We start from the raw sequence: 16,181 nt of genomic DNA on the forward strand, positions 1-16,181 counted from the left end.
GTGTCAAAATGCAAATAACAACTCTGTTGCCCAACTAGGCCACGTACCCTATATTCTATTTCTACTAACGTTAGTTCGTACAATTTCTAGAGGATACGAAACGACTGTAATGTTTTTTTTGATAAAGTGTTGTGAAATAATTGACGGGATTAATACTTATATTATAAAACATAATGTACTTCTATCATGATATATACCGGTAACAAAGATGCTGTACCTCGCGTGGACCAAACAGTATAACAATATTGATGGATAAAGTATTATTTTCTTCAGTTCATTAGTTTAAACTCTAAATGATAAACAATGTTTATTTTCATAATAAAATATGTTTTATTGTCTATATAAAAAACAACATCCTGCTCAGCTTGTCAGTTACTTAAGCACATTAAATCTGACAGGTAGATCAAATCCACACTTAGAATGGAATACAATCTTATTGACACTGGTTGACCAAAATATCAACATAATCTCTGTAATTGTATGAAATCACATCTTCTGTTTAGCACATATTGCTAGCAAAGCTATTAGCAAACCCAGGTTAAATGGCTCCATGTGCGTGCAACTGAAATTGGAGAATACTTTTAAAAACAGTCCTTTGGGTATGTGGCTCTTGTTTGGATGTGGTGTAATATAGGGCTTGTGCCCTTAGATTCTGTCATCTTCCTATGTTTTTACATTACTGGCTTGAATGTGGTCCTCTATTTTCTTTTGAAGTCCACTGAAGTCAAACGCTGTATCTTCTTGCCAGGCTTGCAAATACAATGGTGGGTTTCTGAAACATAGGTTAAAATGATTACTCAAGATTTCTTAAGCAAGTCACATAGCCATTTAATAACTTTTATGATAGTATATTATATACTTTATGGGGCGGTTTCCCGGACAGGGATTAGATTAGTCCTAGACTAAAATAAATGTAAGCATTGTTAAAACTAGTTATATTTCCTAATTAAACTAAGGCCTAGTCCTGGCTTAAGCTAATCCCTGTCTGGGATTAACCACCCCTATATGCAGTACAGTAATACATATGTATATATTTAAATATGACCCTGTCTGTGCCTGTAAAGTCATTTTTTGTAATTTATGGTTTCTACATAAAATTATCCTACATAATGTAAAGACAATTTAGTGAAAACAACATTTCTTTAATATTGACTTCAAAGATGGAAATTAAAGTTAAATCAATGATTAATATTAAAGGCTCTCTAAGCGAATAATGTGCGACGTCACTTCCTGTTGATGTTTGAACTGTTTTCAAACAAACAGAGGGTAGCTAACGCCTCCCCCTCCCGTCCGTGCTTTCATGAATGCGCCCAACCCCCACCCCCAAATCCTTCTTGTCGTTTATTGGCTGGAACACTTTGTTATGGTTTGTTGTGCTAGGTTTGGCCACTATGTTGATATTTCCGTTTGTCGAGCCTGAGCTGTCTACAGAGATCGCGTTTTTTTTACAGTTTGATCAGCGGACAGGCAGCAAGCAGATAGTGAGGAGATGTTTGCTGTATGTAACAAAAAATATTTTATGGTCTAAAACGCGTCAATTCGCTTAGAGCGCCTTTAAGCTTTGATGCTCCTAATTTCATTAGATTATTTAAAATTTGATTATTATGAGACTTGAATTTCACAGACAGGGGCTGCGTCCGAAATCAAATACTGTGACAGTAGGTACTGAATTGGATGAAGTACCTACTCAGTGACCGTTAAAGGGGACATTTCACAAGACTTTTTTAAGATGTAAAATAAATCGTTGGTGTCCCCAGGGTACCCATGTGAAGTTTTAGCTCCAAATACACCACAGATCATTTATTATAATATTTTCTAATTTGTAGGTGTGAGAAAAAGTTTTGGGCGTGTCCTTTAAAATGCAAATTAGCTGATATCTGCACTGGATGGATAGTGCAGATTAAGGGGTGGTATTATCCCATTCTGACATCACAGGGGGAGCCAAATTTCAATGACCCATTTTTCACATGCTTGCAGAGAATGGTTTATCAAAACTAAGTTACTGAGTTGATCATCACATTTTCTAGGTTGATACAAGCACTTGGAACCCTTAAACATTGAAAAAGTCTGATTTTCATGATATGTCCCCTTTATAACAGTAGGTACATTATAGTATAAATATATGAATAGTATGAATGAATTCGGACGTACTACATCCGCCATGTTGATACATCACATGACATACATTGTCATAACAACAAGTTTATCGTTAACTGGAATGACGTTAAACAAGTGCACAAGGGACAGCGGTTTAATAACACCCCTCCGTCATCTTCTTTGTTTGTCATCTCCTGGGGGCTCACACGATAGCAAAGTGTTCATTCGATGGGATCTTGCCGGAAGTAGTATGTCATCCGACATCCGGGTACTTTTCGCCTACTGTTTTTTAAATACTATGAATTTGGACATACTACCCGCCACGCCTACTGCTCGCCTGCTATATAGTATGGAAGTAGGGGTATCGGACACAGCCAGGGTCACACATTGTAACACAGGTAAACTAGCTGTATGACTTGTTAGATAGCATACTTTGATGTTATGTTATTTGTAGTATTATGGCTCTCTCTCCAGTGTATTAATGCTTCCTCTCTGCGATCAAGCCTCCACAAGACCTCAGTTAGCCACATCTCAGTGTTCCTACAACCTAGTCAAATTCAAATGAAACATGATTAGAAAAATAAAATAGATCTGATGAATTCTCTGTTTACAAGAAAACAAAAAGCAATCTTTAAATACCTGGAGAAATCTGGAGGCTTAAATGAAGATCTCTTAAGGCCTCTTTCAATTGACCTTTTTCCAGAAAGCAGACCCCTCTACCAGCTAGTGCTTGTCCTTTTGCTGCTTCTAGGGTCAATACTCTGTCAACCATTGCTTCAGTGTTTCCAAGGTTTTTTTGTTTCCAATCTATAAGTTTAATGAGATCATAAGAGTAATTATACACAAAACAAGTGCAAAAACATAAGTTTACAAGTACAAAAACTAACCATAGTATTAAAGAGGCTTACAACATTTCCCACATTTAGACCCAATAAATGATTTTTTATGAATAGATAATATGTCACAAAGTATTAAATAGTATCATAATGCCATCTAGTTATAGCCATGATCATCAAGAAATAGTGCTTGCTTGCCTTTCTGTTTTATGAACACCTTCACCAGTTGATTAATAGCTCTGAAAGATAAGAACAAAACAACATAAACAACAATTTGAGACATTACACAAAACGTGATTTGCCGACACAGTTAGGCGGTATTTGAAACCATAATTTTATACCTTGTAAAATTTGTAATTGCCTCCTTGGTATCCTTTAACTTCCAGTAGGCTTGTGCTTGAAGAAGATGGGCTGTTCCAGCCCATAACACAAAGTCCACATTTTCAAGCATTACATCATAATCCAGATTCACAGTTGTTGGTCCAGGTGTTTGCTGATTTTCCATTGGCAGATCAAGCATCAGTCTCTCAGGGATGAAGTCTAAAGTACTTGTAATGACCTCCTCACAGATGACAAGAGCATCACTATACTTTTGGGCTTTTAACAAAGCATATGCTGCTTCAAGGTATACAACTGGGATTCTGGGAAAAGAAGTGCCAATCCCTGTGTGTACCTGTAAAACACAGGCAGATTGTTGAGTCAGTCACATAGGTTTTATTTAACATGGGTTGATGTTAATGCCTAAATTCTCTGTTCAATTGCATTTTTTTCAGTTAAAAACGTGTTTAAATGCATTAAAAAGATACCATATATGTAGTATTTTCCCCATGTATGTACTCACTTTAAGTTTTTAAAAATGATTAGTTATTTGTACATTTTCTGTTATTTAAAGTGTCAAAATATTAGTAATTGTATTATTTATTTATAACTATTTTAATATATTTTACTACATGCCACTACCAAAAGTAAAACTCATCATACCAATAATAGCAATTAACTGTATAGAAGGTTTGCACCGATGTCACTTTAACACGTGAACACGCAGGAAGATGCCCCTGCCTCGGAAGAATGAGTGGCAAAACATTGAACAAAATGGCAGTATAACGGTCAGTTATCAGCTTAAATTGAATTTAGTTTGGCTTGACAGTGATCCCAACAACTTGCCAAACAACCATTAGTCCGGGCCAGGGACCTTGGCATGTGACCAGACATCTCTTTTCCTGACATATATGTTTGTCCTGCCTAATACTACTAAACGATCACTACAAATTCTTGTTAAATCTGTTTGCACAGTCAATCACACAACTTCCCCCTTTTTGGACGAGTTTTCCACGCTACATGCTAAGCTGTCGCTCAGACTTTTTGTCATGGCTGAAATAGGAATCACTGATACAGTATGCCTAAATAAATGGTATTTCTAAAACATTTTTATCAGTCTTATGTGATGTACAGGAAAAATTATTCTGTTAACTACATTTATGAAGGCAATTTTGAAATTATAGAAAAACATAGGTCATTATTTAGAAAAAATGTATTTGCATTTCTTCTTTTTATATAAACACTTAAATTACTTTAGAGAACTTTGTTAAAGGGACAATAAGTAGGATTTACCTCCATCTAGTGGTGAAATTGTATTTTGCATTTAAACGAATAGTGCTCTTTAGCGCCTCGCTTTTCCAAATGCGTGTTGCAACTACGGTAGCCGTTATGTACTCACTGATCTCTTTGTCCGTATCTCCAGCTAGTCAGCTAGTCCACGTGTTCTGAATGAAAACGCCTTGTGGAAACGCGTTGGTAGGCTAGTGGTTTTTGTCCCTCTCTGCTATTATAGTTTATCAGTATGGCGGAATGACATGGAAGCCTCCTTGGACTTACCCGTTCAATGTAAGTAAAGAGAAGAAATTCTAAGCTTACAAAGAAAAGTCAGATCACCGGCAAAGGTAATTTGACACCAACAAGGACATATTTATGAATAAAGACATTGATTTTGATTAATTAAACACTTAAAACCCTACTTACTACCCTTACTACCCTTTAAGCATATTACAGAAATAAATTAATTTCAAGATAAATCATGGCCAATTCATTTAAATAAAAAAATCACTAAAATCACTTTATTTAAAATTGTAATATGAATTTATGTATACACAACATTCTTAATAGTTAAATTGCACCATATATTATTATCCTTTTTTATTTTAAAATTCTTATACGTCATTGACCCACATATTAATTATGATGCTTAATTGGTCAAAAATTCTAAAAACTTACAAGATCTTTGCTATCCGACTGCAGTGATGCCAAGAGATCGAGATAATACTCAACACCATCTGAAAAACTGATTAAGACAAAATATAGACTTGTATAGGCATATATGATTTTTGCCACATTATATTAGTATGGCAGAGGTGAGAAAAATTCAGATTGATGGTTGGTTTATTAATTTTCTCTGGTATAGTCAAGCATTTGGCCTTGGCGGTACACTTGCCTGCCATTGAGCGCACATGCGTGTGCCAATGTATACAGAATCAGAGAGGGGGAGGGAACTCTGTTAATGAAGGTCATCTGTTCAGCACCCAACAGCAGATCTGGAGAGACCAGAGAAGCACTAGATGGACATTTAACAGTGGGCAGTTGTACTGCCTGTACACAAAGAGAAAGAAAAATGTGAACCTGTCAGTGAAATCCAGGCTCAAGTCTCATGGTCTTAGACAATATTAAAGATATCAAGATTATGTTCTTAACATTTTGTAAGATGATTTCATGTAGAAAACAATAAATCACAAAAAATTACTTAAGCTGGGTTTTCAATGTTGAAAACACTATACATACTGCCATCCAGGAAGTATTCTTTGTAGGTTTTAGGAAACAATGTAAGGCATGCTAGTCTGAAATGAGAGTTTAAATTTCTAGTGCCAGCTAGGCCTTTTACTACCTCAGCATTAAGAAAGACTTGACTAGGTCAAGTATTATGTTATTTAAAAGTAGTCATCACATTTGGACTTTTTTTAAAGACTGAATTATGTTTAATATAGGAAATTGTGATGTAAGGTAGCATGCACACCAAAGCGTTTACGCTGGCAGTTGGCGAATGTTTTCAATTGTTTCCAATGGAAGCGGCGCGCTTTAAAAAAAAAAAAAACAGCAGCTGGCGGGATTTGTCTGGTTTTCCGTGCTCTGCTGAAAAATGTTCAACTTTGGGAGAAAAGCTCAGCTCGTCAATGTGACTTCTTATCTGGCCATCCAATCACAGTGGAGAAGGGGTGGGATAAAAGTCACAACAACCAACCGGCGCATCGTTCAACGACTGATAAACAAAGCAGAAGTATTAGAGAGCGTGCACACCAAAGCTTTTACGCCCACAGCGGTGCATGTTTTCAATTGTTTCCAATGGAAGCTCTGCGTTTTTTAAATAAGCCAGCAGCTAGCGTTTTTCCATGCTGTTTCTACGCTCGGCGCTGAGCGTCGAGAGTTGAAAGAGATTAAACTTTTGGTGAAAAGCTCCGCTCGTCAATGTCAGTTCTCACACGACCATCCAATAACAGTGGAGGAGGGGCGGGACATTACCACAGCAACCAACCGGCTCACAGCTGAAGTATCACAGCTACCAAAGCGCTCAACTGAAGAAAACTGGCGCTTGGCTGAAAAACAGCTGGCAATCGGTGTTCTCCAGGCATTTTAGGCCGCGTTTAAAAGTTTTGGTGTGCAAAACCCCTTACAGCAACCAAAGAGCTCAGCTGAAAAAAGCTGGCAAACGCCTACAGTCAGCGTTCACATGGCGGTTTCATGCGCGTTTAAACACTTTCGTGTACACACCAAGTCAGTACCTAATTATTTCTATTTACATGCATGCACTTTTTTAGTTAAAACTTCAATATTAAAATGTATATGAAGTAATGATGAACAAAAAATTAGTTGTGTGCAGAACCACTTACAGAGTAAAGAAGACGCAGTGCCTCAATTTCTGCCGCTGGATTACCAAGCTGTCTGAATACAAGTGCACCTTCATAGAGTGCACTGTGGCAAGGAAAGTCCACCTCCACAGCCTTCCTAAAAAAGTGAAGAGCACAATGGGGCTGAGCCTGCAGAGATATAAGAAACAGAGCCAATGAGTGTAATCAGTGTACATGGAAAGTGTTTAAAGGGGGGGTATTTCAAGCATTCTGACTTATTAACGCAGTTATAGAGTTGTTTCCTCATGCTAAACGTAGGCAAAGTGTCAAAACAGCAGTTGGACGTGTTACAGAGTATTTCTGTGCCGAACGCACTTCACCAGGGTTCGTACAAGTTTCGGCAAGTTTTTTTCGATTACAGTTCTAACTGACGTTTCAGGGTTTTTTGATACGCATCACTTCTTTATATGGGCTTCCACCGGAAAACTTCCCCCGGAAAACCCCGCCCACCCGTCAATCAGCAGGAGACGCTAAAACTGCTAACAGCTTATCACGCCACTCAGCTTTGTTTAATTTCAAAAGTCAACAATGGCACGAAAGAAGTGTGTTTTTGGATGTAAGGAGAAGAAAGCCAGCTTTATGAAAACAATGGATATAGTTTATTATCCGGGGTAGCAGCGGAGTTTTGCGTGTGTGTTTGATGCAGTGGATTTTCCCAACCGGGTCATGACGAGTTGCACGCGATAAGTAAGACTTCTGTCTTATGTTGGAAATAGTCGCGTGCATATTATATAAATGACACGAACATGTAGTGAATCATAAATTAAAACAGTGTTGTATAGTGTTGCATGACTCGTACTCGCTCCTCCCGCGGTATAACTCCTCCTTCTTCATTTTTTCGTACGTTATCGGAAAGATTCGGTAAAGCTAATCTTTTTTATTTTATAAATCTGATTAAACTAAAGACTCTTCAGAGATATAAAGGATGTCATACTACTCTATAGGTACTCCAGATTAACATCAGAAATGCAGAAACAGCGTGTGTTACGTGAGCTTTAAATCCTACCCTACCACACATGAATCACTTAATCTAGAGTAACAAACAAATTAATTCAGTATAAGCTTGAAATTGGGTCAGATTCAGGACATGTTAGATGTTTTTTTAGAGGTTTGTTCATCTCAAGCTTTCCTGCTATCATACTGATTTATATGGATAGAAATATTGTACAACAGCTTTTTACCAGCTTAGCTAAACTCTGGCCTGTAAGGGTGTGGATCTGTGCCAAAAGCCTTCTGGGACTTGGTCGGCCTTTAGCCTCTTGAAAAGCTTGTAGGGCCTCAGAATATTTCTTCTCGTTCATTTGTTTCACCCCTAAATCAACAAACAAAAAGTAAGTTATTCAAAACAAGGTAAGGAATTTGATTCTAAAATAAGAGTTTTCTATAAAACAATGAATTCATTTTTGTTGACCCTGCCCGTTTATAAAAAATGAAAATATTAACAAACATGCACAAATATATTCAACTATGTATTGAGGTTTTGCAACCCTGTCATTTAGAATAGTGACATATAGTGAGGTGTCTGTATTATAGCATTTATCTTTAAAGAGCACCTATTACACTGCTAAATACAACGTTATTTTGTGTATTTGCTGTAATACAATGTGTTCTGTAGTTTAAATAGTCAGTAGTAAATACATTAAATATGAAAACATAGACTACTAACAGGCTGTAAGTCAGAAACAGGCAGAATTATGATAACAACGTCCATGTCAACAGGCTAAGGAAGTAAACTTTTGCCTAAAATACTTGTGTTTGTTGTAATTCTCCAAGAAAAGAGATTTCAGTTGGAGACGATAACTCGCACCATTGTTTACTTTGGGATTTGTACCTTTGCATATTGTTAACATGTACTTACACATACTTACACACTAAAGGAACTGTAAAAATCTTGTTTGTAAAAAACTGTGAATCTTTAAATATATATTATACAACCCCAAATCAGAAAAAGTTGGGACACTGTAGAAATTGTGAGTAAAAAAGGAATGGAATAATTTACAAATTTCATAAACTTACATTTTATTTACAATAGAATATAAATAACATATCAAATGTTGAAAGTGAGATATTTTAAAAAATGTCATGCCAAATATTGGCTCATTTTGGATTTCATGAGAGCTACACATTCCAAAAAAAGTTGGGACAGGTAGCAATAAGAGGCCGTAAAATTTAAATGTACACATAAGGAAAAGCTTAAGGACTAATTTGCAACTTATAAGGTTAATTGGCAACATGATTGGCTATAAAAAGCCTGTCAGAGTGGCAGTGTCTGTCAGAAGTCAAGATGGGCAGAGAATCACCAATTCCCCCAATGCTGCGGCGAAAAATAGTTTTCTGAGTTTCTCAGAGACACATTGCAAAGAGTTTGAAGTTATCATCATCTACAGTGCATAATATCATCCAAAAATTCAGAGAATCTGGAACACTCTCTGTGTGTAAGGGTCAAGGCTGGAAAACCATACTTGATGCCCGTGATCTTCGGGCCCTAAGACAGCACTGCATCACATACAGAAATGCTACTGTAATGGAAATCACAACATGGGCTCAGGAATACTTCCAGAAAACATTGTCGGTGAACACAATCCACCGTGCCATTTCCGTTGCCAGCTAAAACTCTATAGGTCAAAAAAGAAGCCATATCTAAACATGACCCAGAAGCACAGGCGTTTTCCCTGGGCAACGCTCATTTAAAATGGACTGTGGCAAAGTGGGAAACTGTTCTGTGGTCCAAAGAATCAAAATTTGAAGGTCTTTTTGAAAAACTGGGACGCCATTTCATCCGGACTAAAGAGGACAATGACAACCCAAATTGTTATTAGCGCTCATTTCAGAAACCTGCATCTCTGATGGTTTGGGGTTGCATGAGTGTGGCATTGGCAGCTTACACATCTGGAAAGGCACCATCAATGCTGAAAGATTTATACAAGTTTTAGAGCAACATATGGCCTCATTCAGACGTCATCTCTTTCAGGGAAGACCTTGCATTTTCCAACATGACAATGCCAAACCACATACTGCATCAATTACAACGTCAAGACTGCATAGAAGAAGGATCTGAGTACTGAAATGGCCAGCCTTAGGGCTGCACGATAAATCGCATGCGATACCACGCGCATCACGTCAGTAATGCCGGTTCCTTGATTAGTATTAAATCGCCATCAGCTGTTTTCAGATGGCGCGACATTAACTGCACAGAGCCGTACTTCCCTGACAATTTGGGCCATATCGCATACATATCGCAGGCGATACGTCCGCGATAATTAATGCAAAATTGCCCCGATTGTCAGGGAACAACGGCTCTGTGCAGTTAAAGCTGCTCCATCTGAAAACAGCTGATGGCGATTTAATACTAATCAAGGAACCGGCATTACTGACGAGATGTGCATGACAAACACATGCGATTTATCGTGCAGCCCTAGCCAGCCTGCAGTCTAGATCTGTCACCCACAGAAAACATTTGGTGCATCATAAAGAGGAAGATGCGACAAAGAAGACCTAAGACAGTTGAGCAACTAGAAGCCTGTTTTAGACAAGAATGGGACAACATTCCCATTCCCAAACATTGGTCCTCCTCCAGCTGTTCCTTTATATGTACATTTAAATTTTCCGGCCTCTTATTGCTACCTGTCCCAACTTTTTTTGGAATGTGTAGCTCTCATGAAATCCAAAATGAGCCAATATTTGGCATGACATTTCAAAATGTCTCACTTTCTACATTTGATATTTTATCTATATTCTATTGTGAATAAGATATAAGTTTGGGATTTGTAAATTTTTCCATTGCTTTTTTACTCACAATTTCTTCAGGGTCCCAACTTTTTCTGATTTGGGGTTGTAAATGCAGGGGTTAACATGCATAGAAAACAGAACTATTGACAATTTAATGAAACTTGTTTATGTTATACAGTATTGTTCAAAATAATAGCAGTACAATGTGACTAACCAGAATAATCAAGGTTTTTAGTATATTTTTTATTGCTACGTGGCAAACAAGTTACCAGTAGGTTCAGTAGATTCTCAGAAAACAAACAAGACCCAGCATTCATGATATGCACGCTCTTAAGGCTGTGCAATTGGGCAATTAGTTGAATTAGTTGAAAGGGGTGTGTTCAAAAAAACAGCAGTGTGGCATTCAATCACTGAGGTCATCAATTTTGTGAAGAAACAGGTGTGAATCAGGTGGCCCCTATTTAAGGATGAAGCCAACACTTGTTGAACATGCATTTGAAAGCTGAGGAAAATGGGTCGTTCAAGACATTGTTCAGAAGAACAGCGTACTTTGATTAAAAAGTTGATTGGAGAGGGGAAAACCTATAAAGAGGTGCAAAAAATGATAGGCTGTTCAGCTAAAATGATCTCCAATGCCTTAAAATGGAGAGCAAAACCAGAGAGACGTGGAAGAAAACGGAAGACAACCATCAAAATGGATAGAAGAATAACCAGAATGGCAAAGGCTCAGCCAATGATCACCTCCAGGATGATCAAAGACAGTCTGGAGTTACTTGTAGGTACTGTGACAGTTAGAAGACGTCTGTGTGAAGCTAATCTATTTTCAAGAATCCCCCGCAAAGTCCCTCTGTTAAAAAAAAGGCATGTGCAGAAGAGGTTACAATTTGCCAAAGAACACATCAACTGGCCTAAAGAGAAATGGAGGAACATTTTGTGGACTGATGAGAGTAAAATTGTTCTTTTTGGGTCCAAGGGCCACAGGCAGTTTGTGAGACGACCCCCAAACTCTGAATTCAAGCCACAGTACACAGTGAAGACAGTGAAGCATGGAGGTGCCAGCATCATGATATGGGCATGTTTCTCCTACTATGGTGTTGGGCCTATTTATCGCATACCAGGGATCATGGATCAGTTTGCATATGTTAAAATACTTGAAGAGGTCATGTTGCCCTATGCTGAAGAGGACATGCCCTTGAAATGGTTGTTTCAACAAGACAATGACCCAAAACACACTAGTAAACGGGCAAAGTCTTGGTTCCAAACCAACAAAATTAATGTTATGGAGTGGCCAGCCCAATCTCCAGACCTTAATCCAATTGAGAACTTGTGGGGTGATATCAAAAATGCTGTTTCTGAAGCAAAACCAAGAAATGTGAATGAATTGTGGAATGTTGTTAAAGAATCATGGAGTGGAATAACAGCTGAGAGGTGCCACAAGTTGGTTGACTCCATGCCACACAGATGTCAAGCAGTTTTAAAAAACTGTGGTCATACAACTAAATATTAGTTTAGTGATTCACAGGATTGCTAAATCCCAGAAAAAAAAAATGTTTGTACAAAATAGTTTTGAGTTTGTACAGTCAAAGGTAGACACTGCTATTTTTTTGAACACACCCCTTTCAACTAATTGCCCAATTGCACAGCCTTAAGAGCGTGCATATCATGAATGCTGGGTCTCATTTGTTTTCTGAGAATCTACTGAACCTACTGGTAACTTGTTTGCCACGTAGCAATAAAAAAATATACTAAAAACCTTGATTATTCTGGTTAGTCACATTGTACTGCTATTATTTTGAACAATACTGTATATCTAACAGTAGTTTAGACATACTGTACCATGAGCAATAACAGTGCAGATGTGCAAAAGATCCTTAAGGTCTTTTGCAGCCTTGGCAACCATTAGTGAGGAATCATCTTCCGTCCTCAGTGCAAGGTTTCGGATTTCTGTTTGTAGATTCACAGCTCCTGGGAGCTCTCCCTAAGAGGACAAATACATGACACAAGTGCAACAGTCAAATATATACATTCCTAAAAATCCAAAAAGTTCATATTTAGCCTTTAAATGTACACTCCACTCTTTTTGAAAATAGGCAAATTTTCCAGTTCCCCTAGATTTAAACATTTGATTTTTACAGTTTAGGATTCCATTTAGCCGATATCTGGGTCTGGTGGTACCACTTTTATCATAGCTTAGCATAATTCATTGAATCTGATTAGACCATTAAGCATCACGCTCAAAAATGACCAAAGAGTTTTGATATTTTTCCTATTTAAAACTTGACACTTCTGTAGTTACATTGTGTACTTAGAGCGACAGAAAATTAAAAGTTGCGATTTCTAGGCCGATATGACAAGAACTATACCTTTGAATTCCGGCATAATAATCAAGTACTTTGTTGCCATACCATGGGTGCAGCAGGCGCAATAATATTACGCAGCACCCGAAAAAGAGTCCCCATGGTAAATTTTAAAGGAACACACTGACTTTTTGGGACTTTAGCTTCTTCACCATATACCCCAGAGTTTTATAAGTCCATACATACACTTTTCATCTCCGTGCGTCCCGTAACTCTGTCTGACGCACCCACCGCTAGCCTAGCTTAGCACAAAGACTCAAAGTAAATGTTTCCAGCTAGCATACTGCTCCCAATAAGTGACAAAATAACACCAACATTTCCTATTTTTATGTTGTGATTTGTATAGTCATACTATAGAGTGTACAAATAACAAGGTCATATGAAACACAGCCATCTTTTAACCATATACATACTGGGAACTATATTCTCAGAAGGCTCACAGCACCTGAGAAGCCCTGTGGTGAGGAGCAGAGAGTTCGCTTAGAGTTGGAGTAATAGAGTCAGCAATTACTAGATAGTAAATGCATTACAATCATGAATGTTTACTGTATTGTAAAGAGCTGCAACAAACAAACAGGGGAGACCAGGTAATAGAAATCCAACCAAAAATGCTGACCTAATGAATCAATGGCTACTTGCTCTGGATATAGAACCACACACACCTGTAGCCACCATCAAGCGCCATCGTGTTTGCTTCGAACAGGACGACTATTTTCAAAAAAATGGAATTTGCCACACGGACAATGAAATGTGTGCTGAAGGATACGGCCATCCCATCATCGATAGTACAGATAGGACAAAGTGGATCACCTGCGTCTGCATTAAGTGTTACGTTATGTTTTTAGATGACAAGCCTATTGTAACAATGGCAATAGCTAGATCTAATGTTACATTAGTAACACTATTACATGAATAGGGTGGTCACTACTATTGTAGTTGTTCTCGGGTTCTATATAATGATAATTATTATTGTGTTGTTACGAGTGCACTCTATTGCCCCAGTAACAAATGAGCGGTGCTAGAGGTATCTCAGGACTGTAGCCTTCACCTCTTGGTTTGATACAAAGTAAAAATCCTCTGACCTCAAAGTCAGCCATGATAACCAGTCATGTTCGCTACTACCCAGATAGTCACGTTGGTTTTGTTGACGGAAGTAACAACAGTGCTTTTCAAGTGTTGCGCTTATCATTCCGCTCAAGTAGCAGTGCTTCGCTATCTGGGAATATAGTTCCCAGTATGTATACAGTTAAAAGATGGCTGCGTTTCATTTGACCACGCTGTGACTATACAAATCACAACATATAAATAGGAAAATGTTGCCGTTATTTTGTCACTTATTGGAAGCAGTATGCTAGCTGAAGCCATTTACATCCAGTCTTTGTGCTAAGCTAGGTTAGCGTTGGGTGCTTCAGACAGAGTTACGGCACGCACAGAGATGAAAAAGGTATGTATGGACTTATCTAACTCTGCGGGTGTTCCTTTAATAGCTGGGGACTATTTTCGGGCACTGCGTGATATCATTGCGCCTGCTGCGCCCATGGTATATCAGCAAAGTCCTTGATTATTAAGCAAGAATGAGAGTATAGTTCCTAGCCATATCGGCCTAGAAAACCACAAATTTTAATTTTCCGTCGGTCTTAGTGCACGACATAACTACAGAAGAGTCGAGTTTTAATTAGGAATAATATTGAAACGCTTTGGTCATTTTTGAGCGATGCTAATGGTCTAATCAGATTCAATTATTTATGCTAAGCTATGCTAAAAGGTGTAACGCCAGACCCGGAGATCAGCTGAATGGATTCCAAAACGGTTAAACTCAAATGTTTAACTCTAGGGGAGCTGGAAAATAAGCCTAGTTTCAAAAAAGCGGAGTGTCCCTTTAAAAGTACAATTTACCTTGTGATTAGTCAGTGTTGTTAGAGAAAGTATTCTGTCTAACTGACACTCCATCAGCCATAACATCCACTGGATCAACAGAAGCTTGTGTAAATACGGCACATAGACTGTGGTGTCAAACGATTGTAGACCAACCTGCCACAACTTACATGGATCAGAACTGACAACCTGAGATCCAGCAGTTTCTAATGCTAGGGAAAATAAAAATAAACAGGAAACACGCATCATAAAGCCAAACTGAATACAAGTAAGGAATAATTGACGACGGGCCGTTGAATTATTCGAAAATAATGCACACTCAAGGTGCGCACATTTCTCAATCAATCAGAATAAAGCATTCAACAGCCCCCGTGGTCACAATAAAACACAATGCTGGTGGTTTACCTCTTAATAAAGTGCGGGTGAGATTCTCCTCTATCTCACTTGGGTGGGAGAAACCCAGTGAGAATAAAAAAGTGTTGTATGCAACTGTCATCTCAAGTTTGAGTCGTTCGGTAGCTGCTGGAATGCCTGTGTCAAAGCACAAGTCGTGGTTACTGCACATCTCACTTATATTATAAAACCATCAAAAATAACACATGACAGTAACTTCCCTTGAATTTTCTGAAGCAGTTTAAGGCTTTCTGAGTAGCACCGTTTCCGAACATCCTGCACTGGTTGAACTGCTCGTTCATTTTGCTAAAACGAAATGAGTGGTAAATCGTTAGGTCTGATAAGTGTCAACAACATGAAAAAGTACTATTATTCATCGTATTACCTTCCATCTCACAATTATGGTGTTATTCTCCTCACTCCATAAATCAGCCAAACAAGGAGTGGCAGACATGTCAAAAGCACAACATTAGAAACATCCACAGCATCCGAACTTTCCCTCCTCTGGCCTGGGTTAAAACAAATCATATAGAGATAGGGCGCCATCTGCCGTTCAGGATGTATTACGCATATTAATATACAGAGAAGAAGGAGGCTCCAGACCTTCAGCAAGCAGGCATACGCAGTAGCAGAGCCAGCTCTGCGCAGTAGATAGTACATGACATAAAAGTATAAATTTACTTTATGAATCGAGTTGCAATTTAGCGATGAATAAATTACAAAATTTACATTTGATCGAAGGGGGAAAAAGCATTATTTATTACTGATTATAGAGGCTTTTTCTACTTCAATAAGAAAATATGAAGATAAATAGTATGCACAGGCTTATTAAACAACCTTAAAATAAATAATAAATAAGAATAAAGAAAAACAAGGTAATTAAAATTAATTGATAGCCATTTTAATCTAGACAGACAGTTTTTCAGTTTTTTTTACATATT

General features: G+C 38.0%; 1 protein-coding gene across 1 annotated transcript; it reads right to left on the reverse strand.

Annotated features, from left to right (window-relative positions):
• Window positions 1-206: 206 nt before the first annotated feature.
• On the reverse strand, window positions 207-15,980 carry fancg (FA complementation group G). Its single transcript, XM_073860231.1, has 14 exons — window positions 15,626-15,980; window positions 15,461-15,546; window positions 15,253-15,377; window positions 14,869-15,059; window positions 12,452-12,593; window positions 8,068-8,198; window positions 6,869-7,015; window positions 5,422-5,576; window positions 5,205-5,271; window positions 3,275-3,606; window positions 3,132-3,172; window positions 2,737-2,904; window positions 2,530-2,644; window positions 207-772 (listed from the first exon to the last, which is right to left on the reverse strand). Exons 1-14 carry the CDS (start codon window positions 15,692-15,694, stop codon window positions 664-666), a joined length of 1,878 nt encoding a protein of 625 aa, XP_073716332.1. The 5' UTR covers window positions 15,695-15,980; the 3' UTR covers window positions 207-663.
• Between the last annotated feature and the right edge of the window lie 201 nt (window positions 15,981-16,181).

Source organism: Misgurnus anguillicaudatus, chromosome 22, assembly GCF_027580225.2.
Source record: "Misgurnus anguillicaudatus chromosome 22, ASM2758022v2, whole genome shotgun sequence".
Lineage (NCBI taxonomy): Eukaryota > Metazoa > Chordata > Actinopteri > Cypriniformes > Cobitidae > Misgurnus > Misgurnus anguillicaudatus.

Excerpts from the sequence above, each read along its gene's own strand:
- fancg (XM_073860231.1), bottom strand. The coding sequence starts at position 15,694 with ATGTCTGCCACTCCTTGTTTGGCTGATTTATGGAGTGAGGAGAATAAC. Across the intron at positions 15,378-15,460 it reads CTGCTTCAGAAAATTCAAGG|CATTCCAGCAGCTACCGAAC; the intron begins GAAGTTACTGTC and ends CTTTGACACAGG. Across the intron at positions 12,594-14,868 it reads CAACACTGACTAATCACAAG|GGAGAGCTCCCAGGAGCTGT; the intron begins GTAAATTGTACT and ends TTGTCCTCTTAG.